The sequence below is a fragment of the Diplotaxodon limnothrissa genome, linkage group LG18 (assembly GCF_057381915.1).
Source record: "Diplotaxodon limnothrissa isolate DT_005_m linkage group LG18, D_limnothrissa_male_GT1.1, whole genome shotgun sequence".
NCBI lineage: Eukaryota > Metazoa > Chordata > Actinopteri > Cichliformes > Cichlidae > Diplotaxodon > Diplotaxodon limnothrissa.
Genome location: NC_140613.1, coordinates 32,477,912 through 32,495,294, shown reverse-complemented (window position 1 = coordinate 32,495,294; position 17,383 = coordinate 32,477,912). Strand labels below are relative to the sequence as shown.

The 17,383-nt window shown below is 41.3% G+C and overlaps 1 protein-coding gene across 1 annotated transcript in view; it reads right to left on the bottom strand.

Annotated features, from left to right (window-relative positions):
* The window catches only part of adcy2b (adenylate cyclase 2b (brain)), a 78,716-nt gene that overhangs the window by 2,723 nt on the left and 58,610 nt on the right, over window positions 1-17,383 (bottom strand). The window contains exons 17-20 of the mRNA XM_085377213.1: window positions 10,454-10,573; window positions 9,901-10,085; window positions 5,833-5,917; window positions 2,056-2,214 (exon numbers count right to left, since the gene is read on the bottom strand). Of these exons, the coding sequence (XP_085233339.1) occupies window positions 2,056-2,214; window positions 5,833-5,917; window positions 9,901-10,085; window positions 10,454-10,573 (549 nt within the window). The remainder of the gene's footprint in view (window positions 1-2,055; window positions 2,215-5,832; window positions 5,918-9,900; window positions 10,086-10,453; window positions 10,574-17,383) is intronic.

Sequence of the window (17,383 nt, the reverse complement as noted above, 5' to 3'; positions counted from 1 at the left end):
AAGCAAGTAGGCCACGTCTAATACAGCGTCTGTGGAAAGAGTGAAATAACAGAAATCAAAAGGGAATGTGTTTATTAAACTCCACTGGGAAAGAAAATGATTTGAACAATATGTGACAGATAAGGAATATCATTATAAAGGATATGTGTTAACAACACATATAAAATATGCAGTTTTTATCATGTATTTTTCAGTCAGTACCACGATAGTCAAAAGAAGATTATTTCCATCTGCACTGATTTATGCTTGGTGGTGTGTGCTATTCTAGTAGATTATCATGAAGATGCCAACCACGAAACAGAGGAAACATTAGTGACGACAGATATGACCCTAATTAAGTCAAATATAGCATTAGGAGGTAATTTATTTTATTTTTGATATTTTTTTGATTTATTGATTAGCATTCAAATATCTCAGTGAATACAGAATAAAGATTACCACAAAGCAAGAAAGCGCGAGACAAGGGTAGACAAAGGTATTGGCTGAAGCATATGCTTATTACGCCAACCCTTTTAACAAAAGATCATTTAGCATGCAGCTCCTGTACACAGGGCTCGAAGCAAAGCTTAAAACAAAGCAAAAACAAACAAACAAACAAACAAAAACTTTCCACCTTAGATAAGTAACTACATCAAAGCAAAACAACCAAGAGTTCCAGTATTATTATTTTTGCTCTTTTCATTCTTGATTTATATATTTTTCTAATACTTTATTTTTAAACTTGTTTTTAAACAAGGAAAATGAACTCCACCTTTTTAAATCACTGTCATAACTATTCCACAAGTTATCTCCTCTAACAGAAACACATCTCTGCTTTATGTTTGTCCCAGGTGGAGGTGGGTAATCAGGTGGAGGTGGGTTGCAAAGTGGCTTGCAGGTGCACAGCATTGGTGGGAGGACTATGAAAGCGTAGACCTCATTCACAGAGGATTAGAGACCAACCACTGGTTGCTGGGAGAAAATATAACCTTCCTGACCAGTTGGCAAGTGGTTGCTGGCTGTCACAGGTTGATATCGGTCACAATGTGGTGCTGCACTGAAAACCTCCTTGCGATGACTTCTGTTGCCAGCAGATTGCCATCATCACCTCTAGCTTGTATGGAAGATGCCAACTTGTTTGCAAAAAAACTACTGAAACTTAAAAAAGTGGAATGCAAAATGGGAACAAGGAATGTTCACCTTCAGAGTAAAAGTTGCATCTTACTGCTGCAAGGTTTAGGTGAACAGTTCCCATTTCCATATATTAGCCGTGGCCAGTTTCACATAGCGACAGCCAGAAACCTTCCACAACTACCCACCAACCGACTGGGCCATACTTAGTTTTCCCTAGCAACAAGTGTTTCCCAAACAGTCTCTGACTGGTCTCTAGGCCTGTGAGATGGGGGCCTATGTGAAATTTGCTCATTGGGTCTTTAGAAGGGTATCAGCTGTATCTATGGTGATGGGGCGGACATCAGGATCAACGTATCTTCTGGGATAACGGCTGAGCTACCTGAACTACCTCTTTACACAATTAGTTTGATATTTTGTATTTTTCTGCATGGTATATTTGAAATAAAAACAACTATATTAGCTTAAGCAAGAAGATTTAAAACAGCGGGAAACAGGTTCTTTTCTAAGTACTAAATCTCATTTCAGTACTTAATATTTCTGGGAAGCCAGTGTTTTTTGGCCCAATTCAGTAATTTCCTGGGGAAACTGCTGATTTCAGAACATAACACTCACAATGTGCTATTCTTTACTCTTTTCTTTTCTTTTTTTTTGATTAAAGCCTTTCACCTCCTGAAAAAAGGGTCGGGAAAAGAACAAATGATGCAGGGATGTTACTCGAGGTGAAAAGATGGGTGCATTAAATCTCATTCTCATTTATTGAGTCATAACTCATTCGAGTCTCAGCACACAGTAATGTGTATCCTAATTTTAGGTTCACTGCTGGTTATTGTAATTAAATGTCCATAAATCTGCTAAAAAACTGCGGAAGGCTTTACCTTCTATAGTACTAGTGCTAAAAATGGGTACACTTGAACAGGAATGCATAACAATACAGCACTCTACCTCATTTTTCCAGTTTCTCCCCAGGAAGTGTTCAGCCACGTGAGCTGGTAGGACGTTCTCCAGCAGAACCCGGTTGAGGTTCTCCATGGTTTCGATCTCCTCACACTCCCTCTTGAACTTATCCCTCCACAGGAAGTCTAACCTACAGTAATATTCATTCTGTTACAGGAGGACACAGAGTAAAGAGACACCAGCGTCATTCACACCCAGCACTCTCAGTAGAAACTTGAACCAAAAACAGGGGAAAAAAACAACTAATACACAGAGAAGAAAGCGAATTTTAAATTAGAGTTAATTGCAAATATTCATTTTTTATAACACAAATCTAATCACAGACAGGATGCTGTAAAAACATCTTCCATATATTCGTCCACGATATGGGAGCATTTCTCAGCGACCGGCTGCCCGTATCCCATTCTAATCATCGCCACTGAACGGAAACTTCATAGGCTATCTCGAGCAACCTCACCGACTGAAACTAAAGGGCATGCTTGGTATTCATAGAAAATTAAAGCTCCAATAATACAACAATGAAACAATGCGTGAAGCTCCGCTATGATGGCTCAAGGAAATCGAGAACAGACAGGGCTGTTTTGCATAAAAGATAGCCACTGCTTTTTTTTGTTTTTTCTGCTCTTTGCTTTTTCAAGCTTGAGGTAGTTTTGAACCGTCTAAATATGTCAGGAAGATTCATATAGGGAGGTCAAAACATCCCAGGAGTGTGTGTGTGTGCATCAGGCAGCATCCCCTGAACGCACCATCATTATGCTCTCATGTATGTGAACGCTGCAGGCTTCTTGTGGGCTGGCCCCTACGGTGTGTGTTTGCGTGTGTGTGGGAGCATTTTTAGTGTCCTTCGAGATGTACTTCATGTGTGTGGTTCGTAGTCTGGATGATGTATGTGTGCACTAAATAAGTTTCCCCTGAGATTAAAGTATGATGCCTATTTAGAAGACTAACAGCGCTGAGATCTTGCGCTATAGTGTTGATAGCCTGAGGCTGAAATGCAAATACAGAGGAGCTTCTTGCCCTCTGAGGACAGCAAGTCTGAACCACTTGTCACGGCGAGTGAGAAGAGCCGTGTGAAAAAAGGAAAAAGAGAAGAACTGTGACACCACTTGTTCGTGCGCATGTATATACAGTGGGGCAAAAAAGTATTTAGTCAGCCACCGATTGTGCAAGTTCCCCCACCTAAAATGATGACAGAGGTCAGTAATTTGCACCAGAGGTACACTTCAACTGTGAGAGACAGAATGTGAAAAAAAAAATCCATGAATCCACATGGTAGGATTTGTAAAGAATTTATTCGTAAATCAGGGTGGAAAATAAGTATTTGGTCAATAACAAAAATACAACTCAATACTTTGTAACATAACCTTTGTTGGCAATAACAGAGGTCAAACGTTTACTATAGGTCTTTACCAGGTTTGCACACACAGTAGCTGGTATTTTGGCCCATTCCTCCATGCAGATCTTCTCGAGAGCAGTGATGTTTTGGGGCTGTCGCCGAGCAACACGGACTTTCAACTCCCGCCACAGATTTTCTATGGGGTTGAGGTCTGGAGACTGGCTAGGCCACTCCAGGACATTCAAATGCTTCTTACGGAGCCACTCCTTTGTTGCCCGGGCGGTGTGTTGTGGATCATTGTCATGTTGGAAGACCCAGCCTCGTTTCATCTTCAAAGTTCTCACTGATGGAAGGAGGTTTTGGCTCAAAATCTCACGATACATGGCTCCATTCATTCTGTCCTTAACACGGATCAGTCGTCCTGTCCCCTTGGCAGAAAAACAGCCCCATAGCATGATGTTTCCACCCCCATGCTTCACAGTAGGTATGGTGTTCTTGGGATGCAACTCAGTATTCGTCTTCCTCCAAACACGACGAGTTGAGTTTATACCAAAAAGTTCTACTTTGGTTTCATCTGACCACATGACATTCTCCCAATCCTCTGCTGTATCATCCATGTGCTCTCTGGCAAACTTCAGACGGGCCTGGACATGCACTGGCTTCAGCAGCGGAACACGTCTGGCACTGCGGGATTTGATTCCCTGCCGTTGTAGTGTGTTACTGATGGTGACCTTTGTTACTTTGGTCCCAGCTCTCTGCAGGTCATTCACCAGGTCCCCCCGTGTGGTTCTGGGATCTTTGCTCACCGTTCTCATGATCATTTTGACCCCACGGGATGAGATCTTGCGTGGAGCCCCAGATGGAGGGAGATTATCAGTGGTCTTGTATGTCTTCCATTTTCTGATGATTGCTCCCACAGTTGATTTTTTCACACCAAGCTGCTTGCCTATTGTAGATTCACTCTTCCCAGTCTGGTGCAGGTCTACAATACTTTTCCTGGTGTCCTTCGAAAGCTCTTTGGTCTTGGCCATGGCGGAGTTTGGAGTCTGACTGTTTGAGGCTATGGACAGGTGTCTTTTATACAGATGATGAGTTCAAACAGGTGCCATTCATACAGGTAACGAGTGGGGGACAGAAAAGCTTCTTACAGAAGACGTTACAGGTCTGTGAGAGCCAGAGATTTTCCTTGTTTGAGGTGACCAAATACTTATTTTCCACCCTAATTTACAAATAAATTCTTTACAAATCCTACCATGTGAATTCATGGATTTTTTTTTCACATTCTGTCTCTCACAGTTGCAGTGTACCTCTGGTGCAAATTACTGACCTCTGTCATCATTTTAAGTGGGGGAACTTGCACAATCGGTGGCTGACTAAATACTTTTTTGCCCCACTGTATGTGCCTATGCACAGTATGAGTATGTGCAGTTTTGTGGCACAATAAATTCCAGTACCTCTTTTAGGCTGAAAAAGTAGGCCGAAAGAAGTAGAGCTCATATCAGATGCTGTTTAGAAACCAGCTAAAAAGCCTGTAAATGAGTTTTGCTCCATTGCGCAGCTGTTCTTCAGGGATGAATTACAGATGCCTTGTTTACAGTAACGTGCTTTCCCCTCTCTTTGACTAAATGCCTGGGAAAAGCCTCATTAGAGCTAAAGATGAAGAATTTGTAAGGCAAATTTCTTAATAGCAGCCTAAAGCATATACAGCCAACTCCAGTGGAAAATGTGGGCAATACCACTCGAAAGACCTTTTGACCTGTTTTAGAAATGATATTTCTCAATAACCCAAAAGCATTGTTAAAAAAAAAACAAACCCAATTACCTCATGATCTGTACGTGACAAAGAGTTTCACTCAGCAAAGTTGTGTTTCCATAACAAAGTCCCCCCTCTTTTCTGCTGAGAGTGACCCAGAATGAGAACAACACAGGGAGCTAGTTTGGACCAACTGTGCCTCTCAGAGGAGCCCCAGTTTGGGTACTAAAGCTCTTGTGGCTGTCCTTCTGTCCCGAACATCAGCTTTGAGGTCAGAGATGATGGATGGTATACCTCACAAAAAAAAAAAAGAAGATAAAACACAAACACCCAATGTGTGTCAGATGAGTTTGGGTCTTATGAAGTGAGGATGGTGGGCACAGAGGAGATGGAGGCAGTGGGCCAAACTGGCAGATCTAATGCTCCAAAGATATTTTGATCTTTCTTTATAATGAGCCAAGTCCTCCAACACTGTTTAACTGTCTTTCATCTGTTCCAGAATAATTTCTACAAAGTCATAAAAGTCGTTCCAGAACGACCGGGGCTAAATTTCCCAAAAACATCTCTGCTCCACTGAGTCAGTCGCTGATTCTGCGATTGTGCTGAATGACCTGAAAAGAATCGTAGCGTTCAAAGGGAAAAAATTACACGAGACCACTTTGAGGAAGCTGCTCACCTGCCTGGCTAAGACCAGTAGCGTAATGAAGAAGATGAACAGAGATACAGAACCCATGGTCTTTAGATCCTTCAGGACTCCCGGTCTGTAAGGAGAGGAAAATGCTATAACAACATTCAGCATTTTATTCTGAAAATTCAAAAGCTTAATGCTCTCACACACAAACTGTGGTTTACATTATTCCATCACACATACACTCCATCCTACTGCTGGAAACAGCTACTGGTAAACCAGGTTTGTGCATGAATCCACATGAAAGCCCATAAAATGCAATTTTTCCTCCTGCTTCAGTAACATTTGGTAAAAGTATGGATACCGACTGTTATTTTAGAAATCACTGAGCCCCTTTTAAACTAAGGCCATAAATAAATAAGTTTTAACATATATACATAAACAGTATATTGCCAAATGTATTAAGTTATCTGCCTTCATATGAACTTGAATGACATCCCATTCTTCATTCATAGTTTAAGATGATGTCAGCCCACCCTTGTAGCTATAATGGCTTCCACTCTTTTCGGAATGCTTTCCTAAAGGTTTTAGGAGTGTGTCTATGGGATTTTTTGACCACTTCCTGAAGTGCATTTGTGAGGTCGGACGCTGATATTGGACCTTGGTCCTGGCTCAAAGACTCTGCTCTAATTCTACCCAAAGATGTTCTGTCAGGTTGAGGTCAGGGCTCTGTGCAGGCCGGTCAAGTACATCCACAACAAACTCGCTCATCCCTGTTGTGTTGTAACAGGAAGCGGCCAGCTCCAAACCGTTTCAAGAGTTTCTTTCATAGAACTAAGGGTCCCAGTCCAACTCCTGAAAAACGAACCCCCACCATAATCCCTTTTCCAGCAAACTTTACGCTTTATGCCGTTTTCCTGGCAACCGCCAAACCCACTGGATATCCAGATGAAGAAGTGCGATTCGTCAATCTGGAGAACATGTCTTTACTGCTCTAGAGCCCCGTGGCAGTGTGCTTTACACCACTGCATCTGACACTTTGCATTGCACTTGGAGGTGTAAGGCTTGGATGCAGCTGCTCGGCCATGGAAGCCTATTCCTTGAAACTCTCTATGCACTGTTCTTGATCAAATCTGAAGCCCATTTGGAGGTCTGTAGCAATTGGCTCTGCAGAAAGTTGGGGACTTCTCTGGACTATGCACCTCAGCATCTATTGACCCGAATCTGATTTTACGTGGCATATCACTTCATAGCTGAGTTACTGTTGTTCCCACTCACTTCCACTTTGTTATAATCCCACTAACAGTTGACTGTGGAATACTTAGTAGTGCGGAAATTTCACGACTGCTTAGGTGGCATCCTATCAATGTACCACACCGGCAACACATTCTTTCACAAATGTTTGCAGGAGCATTTTTTCCCTTGCTTTTATATAATTGTGGCCATAGAAGTGATTTAGATAGGTGGTGAGTGAATACCTTTGGCAATATTGGCCTAGACACAGGGTTTGTGACATTGCTTCATCTGTGTCTATGATACAACATGCATCTGTATGTTAAACGTACCAACAGCAGAGACAGAGAGAAAACACTTGTCGCACTTGTGGAAATGAGTATTCTCAGCATCAGCTCTAGTTACGTGTAACCACACTTTTCAGCGTGTAGTTTTCTCTGCTATTGTCACTAAGTAAAGTGGCAAAGTGAGTGTGTTTGTGTGTCGCTGGGTGCTAAGGTGCTGCTGCAGCTGCCTAGTTGTTAGATGAATGTGCAAATCTTACTGGAAATAATAAAAGCTGATCAGACATTTGCAGATCTTTCACAGAAAAGTGCACAGGGTGCTTAAGTCACGAAGCTGACACATTCAGATGCTGTCAAGGACTGTATGTCTGAGAGAGGACTGACTGACTGCTAGGTTTGGCCTTTTCTTTGTAACTGTTTGCTGTACGGCTTCTCTCACATCGATGTGGAGGGATTTTAGTCCACTCTTCTTTACAGTGTTGCTTCATTTCATTAAAATCTGCAGGCATTCGTTTATGCACAGCTCTTTTAAGATCTTACTATTTACTACTTCAGTCAGGTTGAGGTCTGGACTGATTGGGCCATCGCAGCACTGTGATTCTTTTCTTTTTGCTGCTTGTCTTAAGATAATTGTCCTGCATCACTCAGTTTGGGCTAAGCTTCAGCTGTCAGTAAGATGGTCTTACCTTTGTCTCTAGAATACTTGATATTACTTGAGTTGATAAGCTTTTTGTTTTGGTTAAGAAACAGTAATTCGATTGAGTTTTATTTTTTTAAGACTCTAGTTTTGAAGAAACAGAAAAGAATTTGGGAAACAATTAGCCCCCAAAAAATCAGTGTCCACAGTTTTTATAAATTGGCATAACTATGAACAAGCACTGCTAGATTCTTCTCTTTTGTATCTATTCATTTTTTGAAAACTTCCCTTATTATCCCATTTGAACCTTGTGTAAATTTTCACCAGTAGATTGTGGTCAGCCTAATTCTGGTTTTACTGCCCCTCCTAATTTAAGTTCATAATCCTAGTAATGGTAGATGATAAAGGACAAACACATTTTAGTTAGCCAAAAGAGAGAAAAAACATTAAGGTTAGACTGAAACCCATAGCAGTCATGTCTATGGGGTCCAGAAAACAGATGAGGTCAATTAAACATTATGCAGTGTTTTATATTTGGACCCCTGGCTGTGGTTCATCTGTAGGAAGTGTACTCAGACAGCAAAGTGACTCTTGACCTCTAAGTTTTTCCCTATTGAGTCAGCTGTTTACCTCAGCTGTCAGTGTTGGGTGAGAAACATCCACTTTTTATATTCTGGAGGAAGCTGTAAAACTTTGTGAAGGGACTCTGAAACGAACGAGTTGATGAGTCAGCGAAGCTCACTTTTGACTGAGTTGTTGAGGATACCCCGATCTTTTCTATTCATAACTTCTGCTGTTTTTGCTTTTGTTAGCTGCTGTTGGATGTCTAATCTGTTGACAATAGGTAACTGTGACAACTTGAGGAATAAATGAGCATGTTTATGCAAATGCTCATGTGTTAGAGCCTTGACTTTGGTTCAGGAGGTCAGGCTTGAGGTTAGGAACAAGATGACATTTTATCAATACTGCTTGTCTCTTTCTTTTTTTGGTAAAGGGGACCCTTTCTCCGATGATAAAATACAGGTATAATATTTCATGTCTGCAGTTTAAAAGGGCAGGCATGAATTGAAATGTGCCTCCACAGCATGCCCAGGCCTAAAACTTCCCTTCTCCTCCCCTCTCTTCTCCTAACGTACTTTGTATGTGGCTGATGTGTAGTCATATAATTAAAATCTATTTGGTCAGAAGGGAGATATCCTTCCTGGCCACTGTATTTAAAAACGGCAGAAAGCCTGCACCCACTCCTCTATATTTTTAATACATGAACTATAAATTTATCAACTTACTTCAATGATTAGTAGCTGTAGCTTCTAGCTCAACAGCCTGTGGATATGTAATCCTGTGCCTGTTATAACACAGACAGTACAACTAAAGTTCTCCTTCAAGATACTAAAGTGGAAATTACTATTTGTCAGCCCTGGTCTGTTTCTTTTTTGTTTTTCCACTTCATTGCTATTCTTATTTACTTGCCTCCGTGCTCTGGCAAAAGCAGTATTGTCTTCATGCTAATAACAGCTGAGGTGAAGAAGACAAACAAAAGGAGAAATATGAGCTTGAGAAAAAAACTTTTTCTTTCCGCAGTCTCTCTAGGTGCCCTGGAAACTTTTTGCATAATGGGATTTTGTCAGCAGTGAGACTCTAGCTGTCAGTCAAAAGTGAATTGAGCTCCATCAACACAAACTGCTGCCATTCATCATCCCCATCTCCAGGGGTTACACTTGATCGACAGTCACATGGGATATCGCTGCCTCAGCATCAGTCTTCCCCCGTGGTCCGGTCTCATTAGTCATTTTAATAAGCTCTTTTCTACTGATGTGAGCAGGCTGCAGGGTCAGCGTGATGGAGGGTTTCAAACAGATAATATTAACCTAAAGTTGGCCTAAAAATGATTTCATCATTTCCTAAATAATGAAGCAGAAAGGATGTGTGGAGGAAGAAGGGAGAACGAGTGCATGCAGGTACCTGTCTGGTTTATCTGTGCGGTATAAGGCTTTGTTAAATCCATCCAGTAGAGTTGCATGTGTCTGCAGGATGATGATGTTGTAGATTACCACGGCGACCAGCATCACCACCATCTTCAGCTCGTAGTTGATCCTCAAGAACACGGAGCATGACACCAAGCCCAGTATACAGCAGTAGATAAAGTACTGAAAGAGAGTAAAGGAACATCAACAACAGATGACCCAATATGGCATGTGCTGTGTGACTGATAAGTTATATTGCATACTTTGATAAAAATGTGGGATACTTTTAGTTTTGTGAGGCCCAAATGCTGCCTTAAAGGGAGCACAGCTAAAACAGCTCGTTTCTGATAGACAATGAACTGAGGGGCTGCACCAAGGCTCACCTGTTCTACTAGAGTCCAAGAAAAGATACAGAGCTGGACACGAACACAACACAACACAACACAACACAGAGACACAGATGTCTCATTTTGCTTGTTTAGATGTCATTTTAGATGGCCGCAGTACTTTCTCTGCAGGTCATGTTGCTGACCTCTCACTGCTGTACTTACTGGCAGGTAAAACTTGTTTTTGCCTGTGTTGTCCACCATGTAGTCCAGCTGGCTGTTATTGGTTAGATTCACAGTTGGCAGGATGTCATCCACAGGTCCTCCAGGATCCTCCACAAAAAACTAACAAAACCAAAAGAGATCCAAGCAGAATACACAGAAAATAAAACATGTCAGGCGTTGACATTTCGTCAATGTCATTGTCAATACAAATCCATATAAAAATATCAATCAACAAATACATCAGTTTTTTTCTAAATTAGTTTCTGTCAGTCACATCACATGGGTCTCTAGCCTTTCTAAAGCTCTTTCCAAGGTTTTCTTTGGTCACTGGCTGCTTTTTCACTCCAGTCCGGTGCCAGACCATTTTCAGAGGGATGTGTTTGAGCACTTAACACTGACCAGTGAATCACTCAAGCATAAAAACGTGCCAAACTCAAGAAATGAAGCTCTATTTTCTCTACACATAACTGACAACTGAGCAAAGAACCAATTTAATTTGTATCTTTAGGCACTATGTTTTTAGCAGCCTGTCACAAAAACACATAATTTGTTCCCATTACTTTAGCTGAATCTATGAATATGGCAATGCCAAAGGTTACACACATTTTGACAGGAATAAAATAGCATTTTACCACGAAAAAGGTGATTCCAAAAAAAGATACTGATAACAACTTTGATTGCTATTTGAAGCTATTCATTTTTAAAGAAACTCTCTTATGATGAGAAATAGAACCAAGCCCACAAACCTGATTATGATTATAAATGGATTAGATTACTGTAACTTGAAGTAAGCTACATTTTTAACCAAAGATCTGTGTAATACTTTGCTATGGTATGACACCTGCATACCTCAACATCATGCACGAATTGAGTCCAGAGATGCACAAAAATAAGACTATTAGTTTATGAAAGTTCCTTTAGAAAATAAAGGCAAAGCCTCCAGTTTCATAAGTATATGTGAACATATCTGATGTATGAGCATCACATTCTGAAACATCTCCATTCTTCGTTATAGGCGTGAATCTGGATCAGTTCCAAGAGTTAATCTCTAATTCGGTGAAACATTGTAGCCTTGGGAGTGAATTTCCTGTTTCCATCATTGAACAGAAGTCATTCTAAGAGAAACATTTCAAGCTTTTGAAATATTCTTTTACACTTTGGCAGTAAAATTCTTTAAAGATTTCACCTTTATCGTTATTGTATAACATACATGTGTAATGCGCATATTCTGTGACACATTTCACGCCTGTTTCCTGCTGCATGCCAAATGATGCTGTTCACACTGACAGCGTGTCTATTTAACATTTGAAAGAAATCCCCCATTTAATCACCATAAGCAGGGACTCTCATGCTTGACCTGGACAACATATTGTATGGAAAACCACAACGCTAAAAAAATACAACCATCGCTTTTGGGAGAAAAACCTCAGCAGTGGTACAATTGACCTCCACAGCTGCTGTGGTGTAATCAAGTGGGTAAAAATAGAATAGAAACAGTAAATGGCCCCAACATGGCCCTACACTTCATCCTGCAGCATCTGGACTCCCCAGGAACCTACGCCAGGATCCTGTTTGTGGACTTCAGCTCTGCCTTCAACACCATCCTTCCAGACCATCTCCGAGGCAAGCTTTCCCAGATGAATGTGCCTGATCCCATCTGCCGGTGGATCACTGACTTCCTGACGGACAGGAAGCAGCACGTGAGGCTGGGGAAGAATGTCTCGGACTCCCGGACCATCAGCACCGGCTCCCCTCAGGGCTGTGTTCTTTCTCCTCTGCTCTTCTCCCTGTACACCAACTGCTGCACCTCCACCCACCAGTCTGTCAAGCTAATCAAGTTCGCAGATGACACCACCGTCATTGGGCTCATCTCTGACGGGGATGAGTCTGCCTACAGGAGGGAGGTTGAACGTCTGGTGACCTGGTGCAGCCACAACAACCTGGTGCTGAATGCCCAGAAGACAGTGGAGATTATTGTGGACTTCAGGAAGCACACAGCCCCACTCCCCCCCATCATCCTGACTGACACCCCCATCACCTCTGTGGACTCATTCCGCTTCCTGGGTACCACCATCACCCAGGACCTGAAGTGGGAGCCCACCATCACCTCCGTCATCAAGAAAGCCCAGCAGAGGATGTACTTCCTGAGGCAGCTGAAGAAATTCAACCTGCCAACACGGACGATGATGCAATTCTACACTGCAATCATCGAGTCCATCCTCACCTCCTCCATCACCGTGTGGTACGCTGGAGCCACTATCAGGGACAAACAGAGACTGCAGCGTGTTGTGCGCTCTGCTGAGAAGGTGATTGGCTGCAGACTCCCATCTCTGCAGGACCTGTACACCTCCAGGACACTGCGGCGTGCAGCCCGGATCTCAGCTGACCCTTCTCACCCTGGACACAGTCTGTTTGACCTGCTCCCCTCAGGCAGGAGGCTCCGGTCCATTCGCACCAGAACCTCTCGCCACAAGAACAGTTTCTTCCCCTCTGCTGTTGGACACATGAACAATAACCGTATGACTGTCCCCGCCACTCACACATGACCCTACGCTGTGTCACTGCATCATTTCATGTCTGGCACTGATCACCACCTGCACTCATGTATATATCCTTCTACGTAGCACTCTTAATTCTTATTCTTATTCTCATGTATATATCTCATGTATATCTCATGCACATATCTTTCTTTCTACATAGCACTTTAACTCTTATTGTTTGCACTGAAGCACCGCAGCAAATTCCTAATGTTGTAAACCTCAACATCTGGCAATAAACCCATTCTGATTCTGATTCTGATTCTGATTCTGAAATAATGAATGTGTATTTTTGATCTTGTGTATTTCTTCTACAATTTTCAAAGGAACAGCAGCTGACTGACACAGGCTGAATGCACTAACTAAAGGGAAATTCCTGAAATAGTCCAGTTTTGTGTGGAACAGTACAAACCCAGATTTTAATGACGGTCCCTGTTTTTTTGCAGAAAGTGTGCACCAGTGATATAAAACAGCAAGTTTTTTGTGTGTGCCACGGGAACTGTATTCTTGCTCTCTAATTACTCACATTGCCTGCAGCTACATGACATTTAGCTGCCAGGAGTTGAAGGTTTCAGGTGTAATTTGGGGGAGAAAAAGCTATTCTTCACAGACTTGTTTTATGTTATTTTTATTTCTTTGTGCATTACTCCTGTGTGGGTTGTTTTGGGCCATCGTAACAGTGTGAAAGGCTCACGTGTATATATATATTTGTGTACTCACATTTTAATGTTTGTGTACAGTGATGTGAAAAAGTCTTGTGAAACCCCAGTTTCTTAATGTTTTGCTAGGAAACTTTATTGAGACATGTGCAAACATACATGGAAATGAAGCTCATGGGTAAGTTCAATAAGGAAGATCTGTGATCAGTCATCTGCCTGCTTTCATTGGTCTTCGGCTGCTTTTCTGTTGACATTATGTACCGCGTTCCCACGCTGTCAATCTAAATAATGACATCATTACTCTATTCCAATCATCTTCTCGCCTGCCTACTTTGAGCCTATCAGCCTCCACTTTGTGTTCAGACTTTCTTTCTCTGAGACTTTCTTCACCACCACTAGTGTCTAGACTCTGGGAGGTCCTGTCCTAAATCCTATCACCGTTGGGATTCTGTTCTAACATGTTGGGTTGGAGTCTAATTACTAAATACATTAATTTCTATCTCAATACATCATGTCAAATTCTTCCAAGTGATCTCTCTGTTATTGAAATACAGGTTATAGTTTAGACAAGTCTAACAAGCTTATTGACATGAGTTGTGGATCAGGACCCTGAATGCAGACTTAGCATAGGCAGGTGAGATGGAAATTAAAGCATACCTTTATTGAATGGCAGCTGAAACAGTCTAAAAATAAAGGGTAACAAATTTAGGGGAAGAAAGGAGAGCAGGAACAGAACTAACTGAAAATGCTTAAGAAGGGAAAACCAAACTAAAAGTGACTGAAAATATTACAAGTGTAAATAACAGGATCTAAGGCAGACTGGACACACCCTGCGAGGGGTAAAGAGATTTACTGATAAAAGAGAAAGGCCTGATTGGGCTCATATGCACACACAGTAGGGAATAATGGGAACTAGAGGCAGCTGTAGGGAACACACAGGTGCAGACAAACGGGGGAAACAAGACTCGGGGAAAGAAAACTGAACAGCCACATGAGACAGAGAGTACCAAAATAACACAGGAAATGACCAAACATGAGAACACCTAACACAGACGGAGACTTAACAATAAGAAAACACCAGGACATACAAGGACTGGACTGAAAGGGAGTGAAAAAGCATCCAGTGTTCAAAGAAAAATGTCAAAGATTTACAGTAAAGTCTTATTCCTTGGAAGGAAACCTCAGAGAGTGCCAACCTCTGCCATGCTCTGGGCAGTATAGTGCTGCCTTTTGTGCATACTCATTTTGTTTTCGTTGTCCCTTCTAAACATAATTTAAGACATTTGTAGTGCAGTAAAAACACATTTTTGGGTCAACTTGAAAGAATGGCTGGTGTGACATGTAAAAGTGAGGTCAGAGGTCAAACGTGACATGATATTTGGATGCAGACTTTAATGCATTACTTTAATGGAATAATTCCCATAATGAGTATCGTATCCTAAATGTTGCCAACACAAACAAAGGCAGAAGAGTTTTAATCACAGTTTTAAAAATTAAAGGCATTTTATCAAAGTTTGGCCTTATTTGACCTTGAAGACGAGGTCAAAGGTTCAAAGTGATGTGATATTTAGAATCCCCACATATTCACATTCCCTATATGCCCATATGTTGTCAATACAAACAATGGCAGTAAGAAACATAGTTTTAAATAGCTCTGTGTCGTATTATTATCACTCTGACCTTCGGATCAATCTATTGACCTTGAAGAAGAGGTTAGTGATCAAATGTGACATGATATTTAAGATACCATATTGTAAGATACTTTAGATATGTTGATCAATTGTTCAATTTTCAACCACTAAATCATTAAGTTGACCTTGAAGACCTTGGTGGGGGATGACTTTGGGTTGGCTTATGTTTATGTTACGCACGATTGTCTTTCAGGAATGACCATTAAGGTTCAGTTTATGCTCTGTGGGCACCATTTCCCTCTTCGAAACAATCTGGGTATTCATAGAATCCATTATGTCGACCACATGATCAGGTTCACCAGTTTCCTTAAAACACCTTTCCACAGGAAGGGCATTAACCTCATTTCAAAACCTCTGATTGCTCTTAGAGAAGTATTCCTGTTTCTCCCACTTATAAGTTTTAAACTTCCATTGATCTACTTGCCTTTTAAGGTGTAAGGACATTTTTCTGACCTTTGATTTTGAGACAAGACTTGTATCTGGATTACTGAAGAAAATTCAATGTAGTTATAAAGTTCCCCAAAAGCTTCATTTATAAAAACACACACTGGTAAACGTCAGTTGTAGCAAGTGGTTAAAATTATTCTTACTATTAAGAAGGTTTGATTGCAACCCCGTGGCAACTGTTTTTCTGCTGTTCTGTCTGCAGCACTGATTTATTTCAACTTGACATAGTCTGCAGTGCACAAAAAACAACATAAAAATGTTAACCTCTGACCTCAAGGTCAGGAAATCTTGTAAATGCGATAACTTGAGAACGAGGCGACATAGGAGTTTCAAACTAGGTACATCTACTAGGAGGCTGAGTTGAAGTCACCGGTGAGACTTGTGAGATTCCCGGGCTTCGTCTTTGCCTGTTTTTGTTTTGTTGTTTTTGTTTGTGCTGCGTCACATTTCTGTGATAAATAAGTGGCTGCTGCCCTAAAAAACAAAGAAATGCTTGACAGGGGCTGAGGCAGTAACTTGGGGGGGGGCTTAGCTAACGGTCAGCATGTTGTCTTGCACTTCGTCTGTTGGCTCCACGGGGGAACCTAAAGAAACTATTTTAGTAACGGAGATGATTTCTTCTTTTGTCACAAGGATGCTGAAATGTGAACGAGATGACAAAAACTTTGTGTACATAATACCGATTTCATGTAACATTTGGCATTAATCATCGTTATAAGCTATGTTTTTCTTTTTTTAAATGTATTATTGTTATTTTCCTCTAATGAAATGCCTTTTTTTCTTTTCTATTTTTTGAAAATTCAAAATTCACCAAATGGCCAAAGTGTAAAATACTGATATACATTGTACATAAAGAAAAATACGAGAGCAAATAATGAACACGGAGGCGATCGGAAGCGCTCACAGTTGGCAGTTAAGTTGATGCTGAATTTAACTTAGCAATTATCTATGCATTCTTTTGATCTGGAGAAATGGAAAGTCATGAAAAGCCTTGCATGCTCTGGGATGGCTGAGAGAGAGAGAGAGAGAGAGAGAGAGAGAGAGAGAGAGAGAGAGAGAGAGAGAGACACTGTATGTATTGAACAGAAATATTTTTTATTTTATTTATTCTATTTTATAAAAGGTATATACTGATTTTTATTAGTTGGGGCAAGTAAAGTCTCATGGCTGTCATCGTCTCAGTCCCCGGTTAAGTCACAACGCTACAACAAGCTCCGCTTTGCAGAACACAGCAGGTTATGGCCTATATCTTCACCTTGTACAGTGTACCGAGAGCTGGGAGTCCACTGCTCCGTCTGAACCGCTGACCGGAGGGTGAGGAGGAAGATTGTAGCAGCAGTGGACTCCTTGCATCTCTTGTCAGTCTTGCACACACACACACACACACACACACACACACACACACACACACACACACACACACACACACACACACACACACACACACATATATATACACTATCCATTTCCCACTGATGGATGTGTCTGCTTCCGTTTGCTGCTCACTGATTTGTACACTTTATCAATGTAACCAATTGTGAGAATAAACAGCATTATAAAAAAAAAAAAGTTAAAGTTTAAGCCAGTATTGGTGCA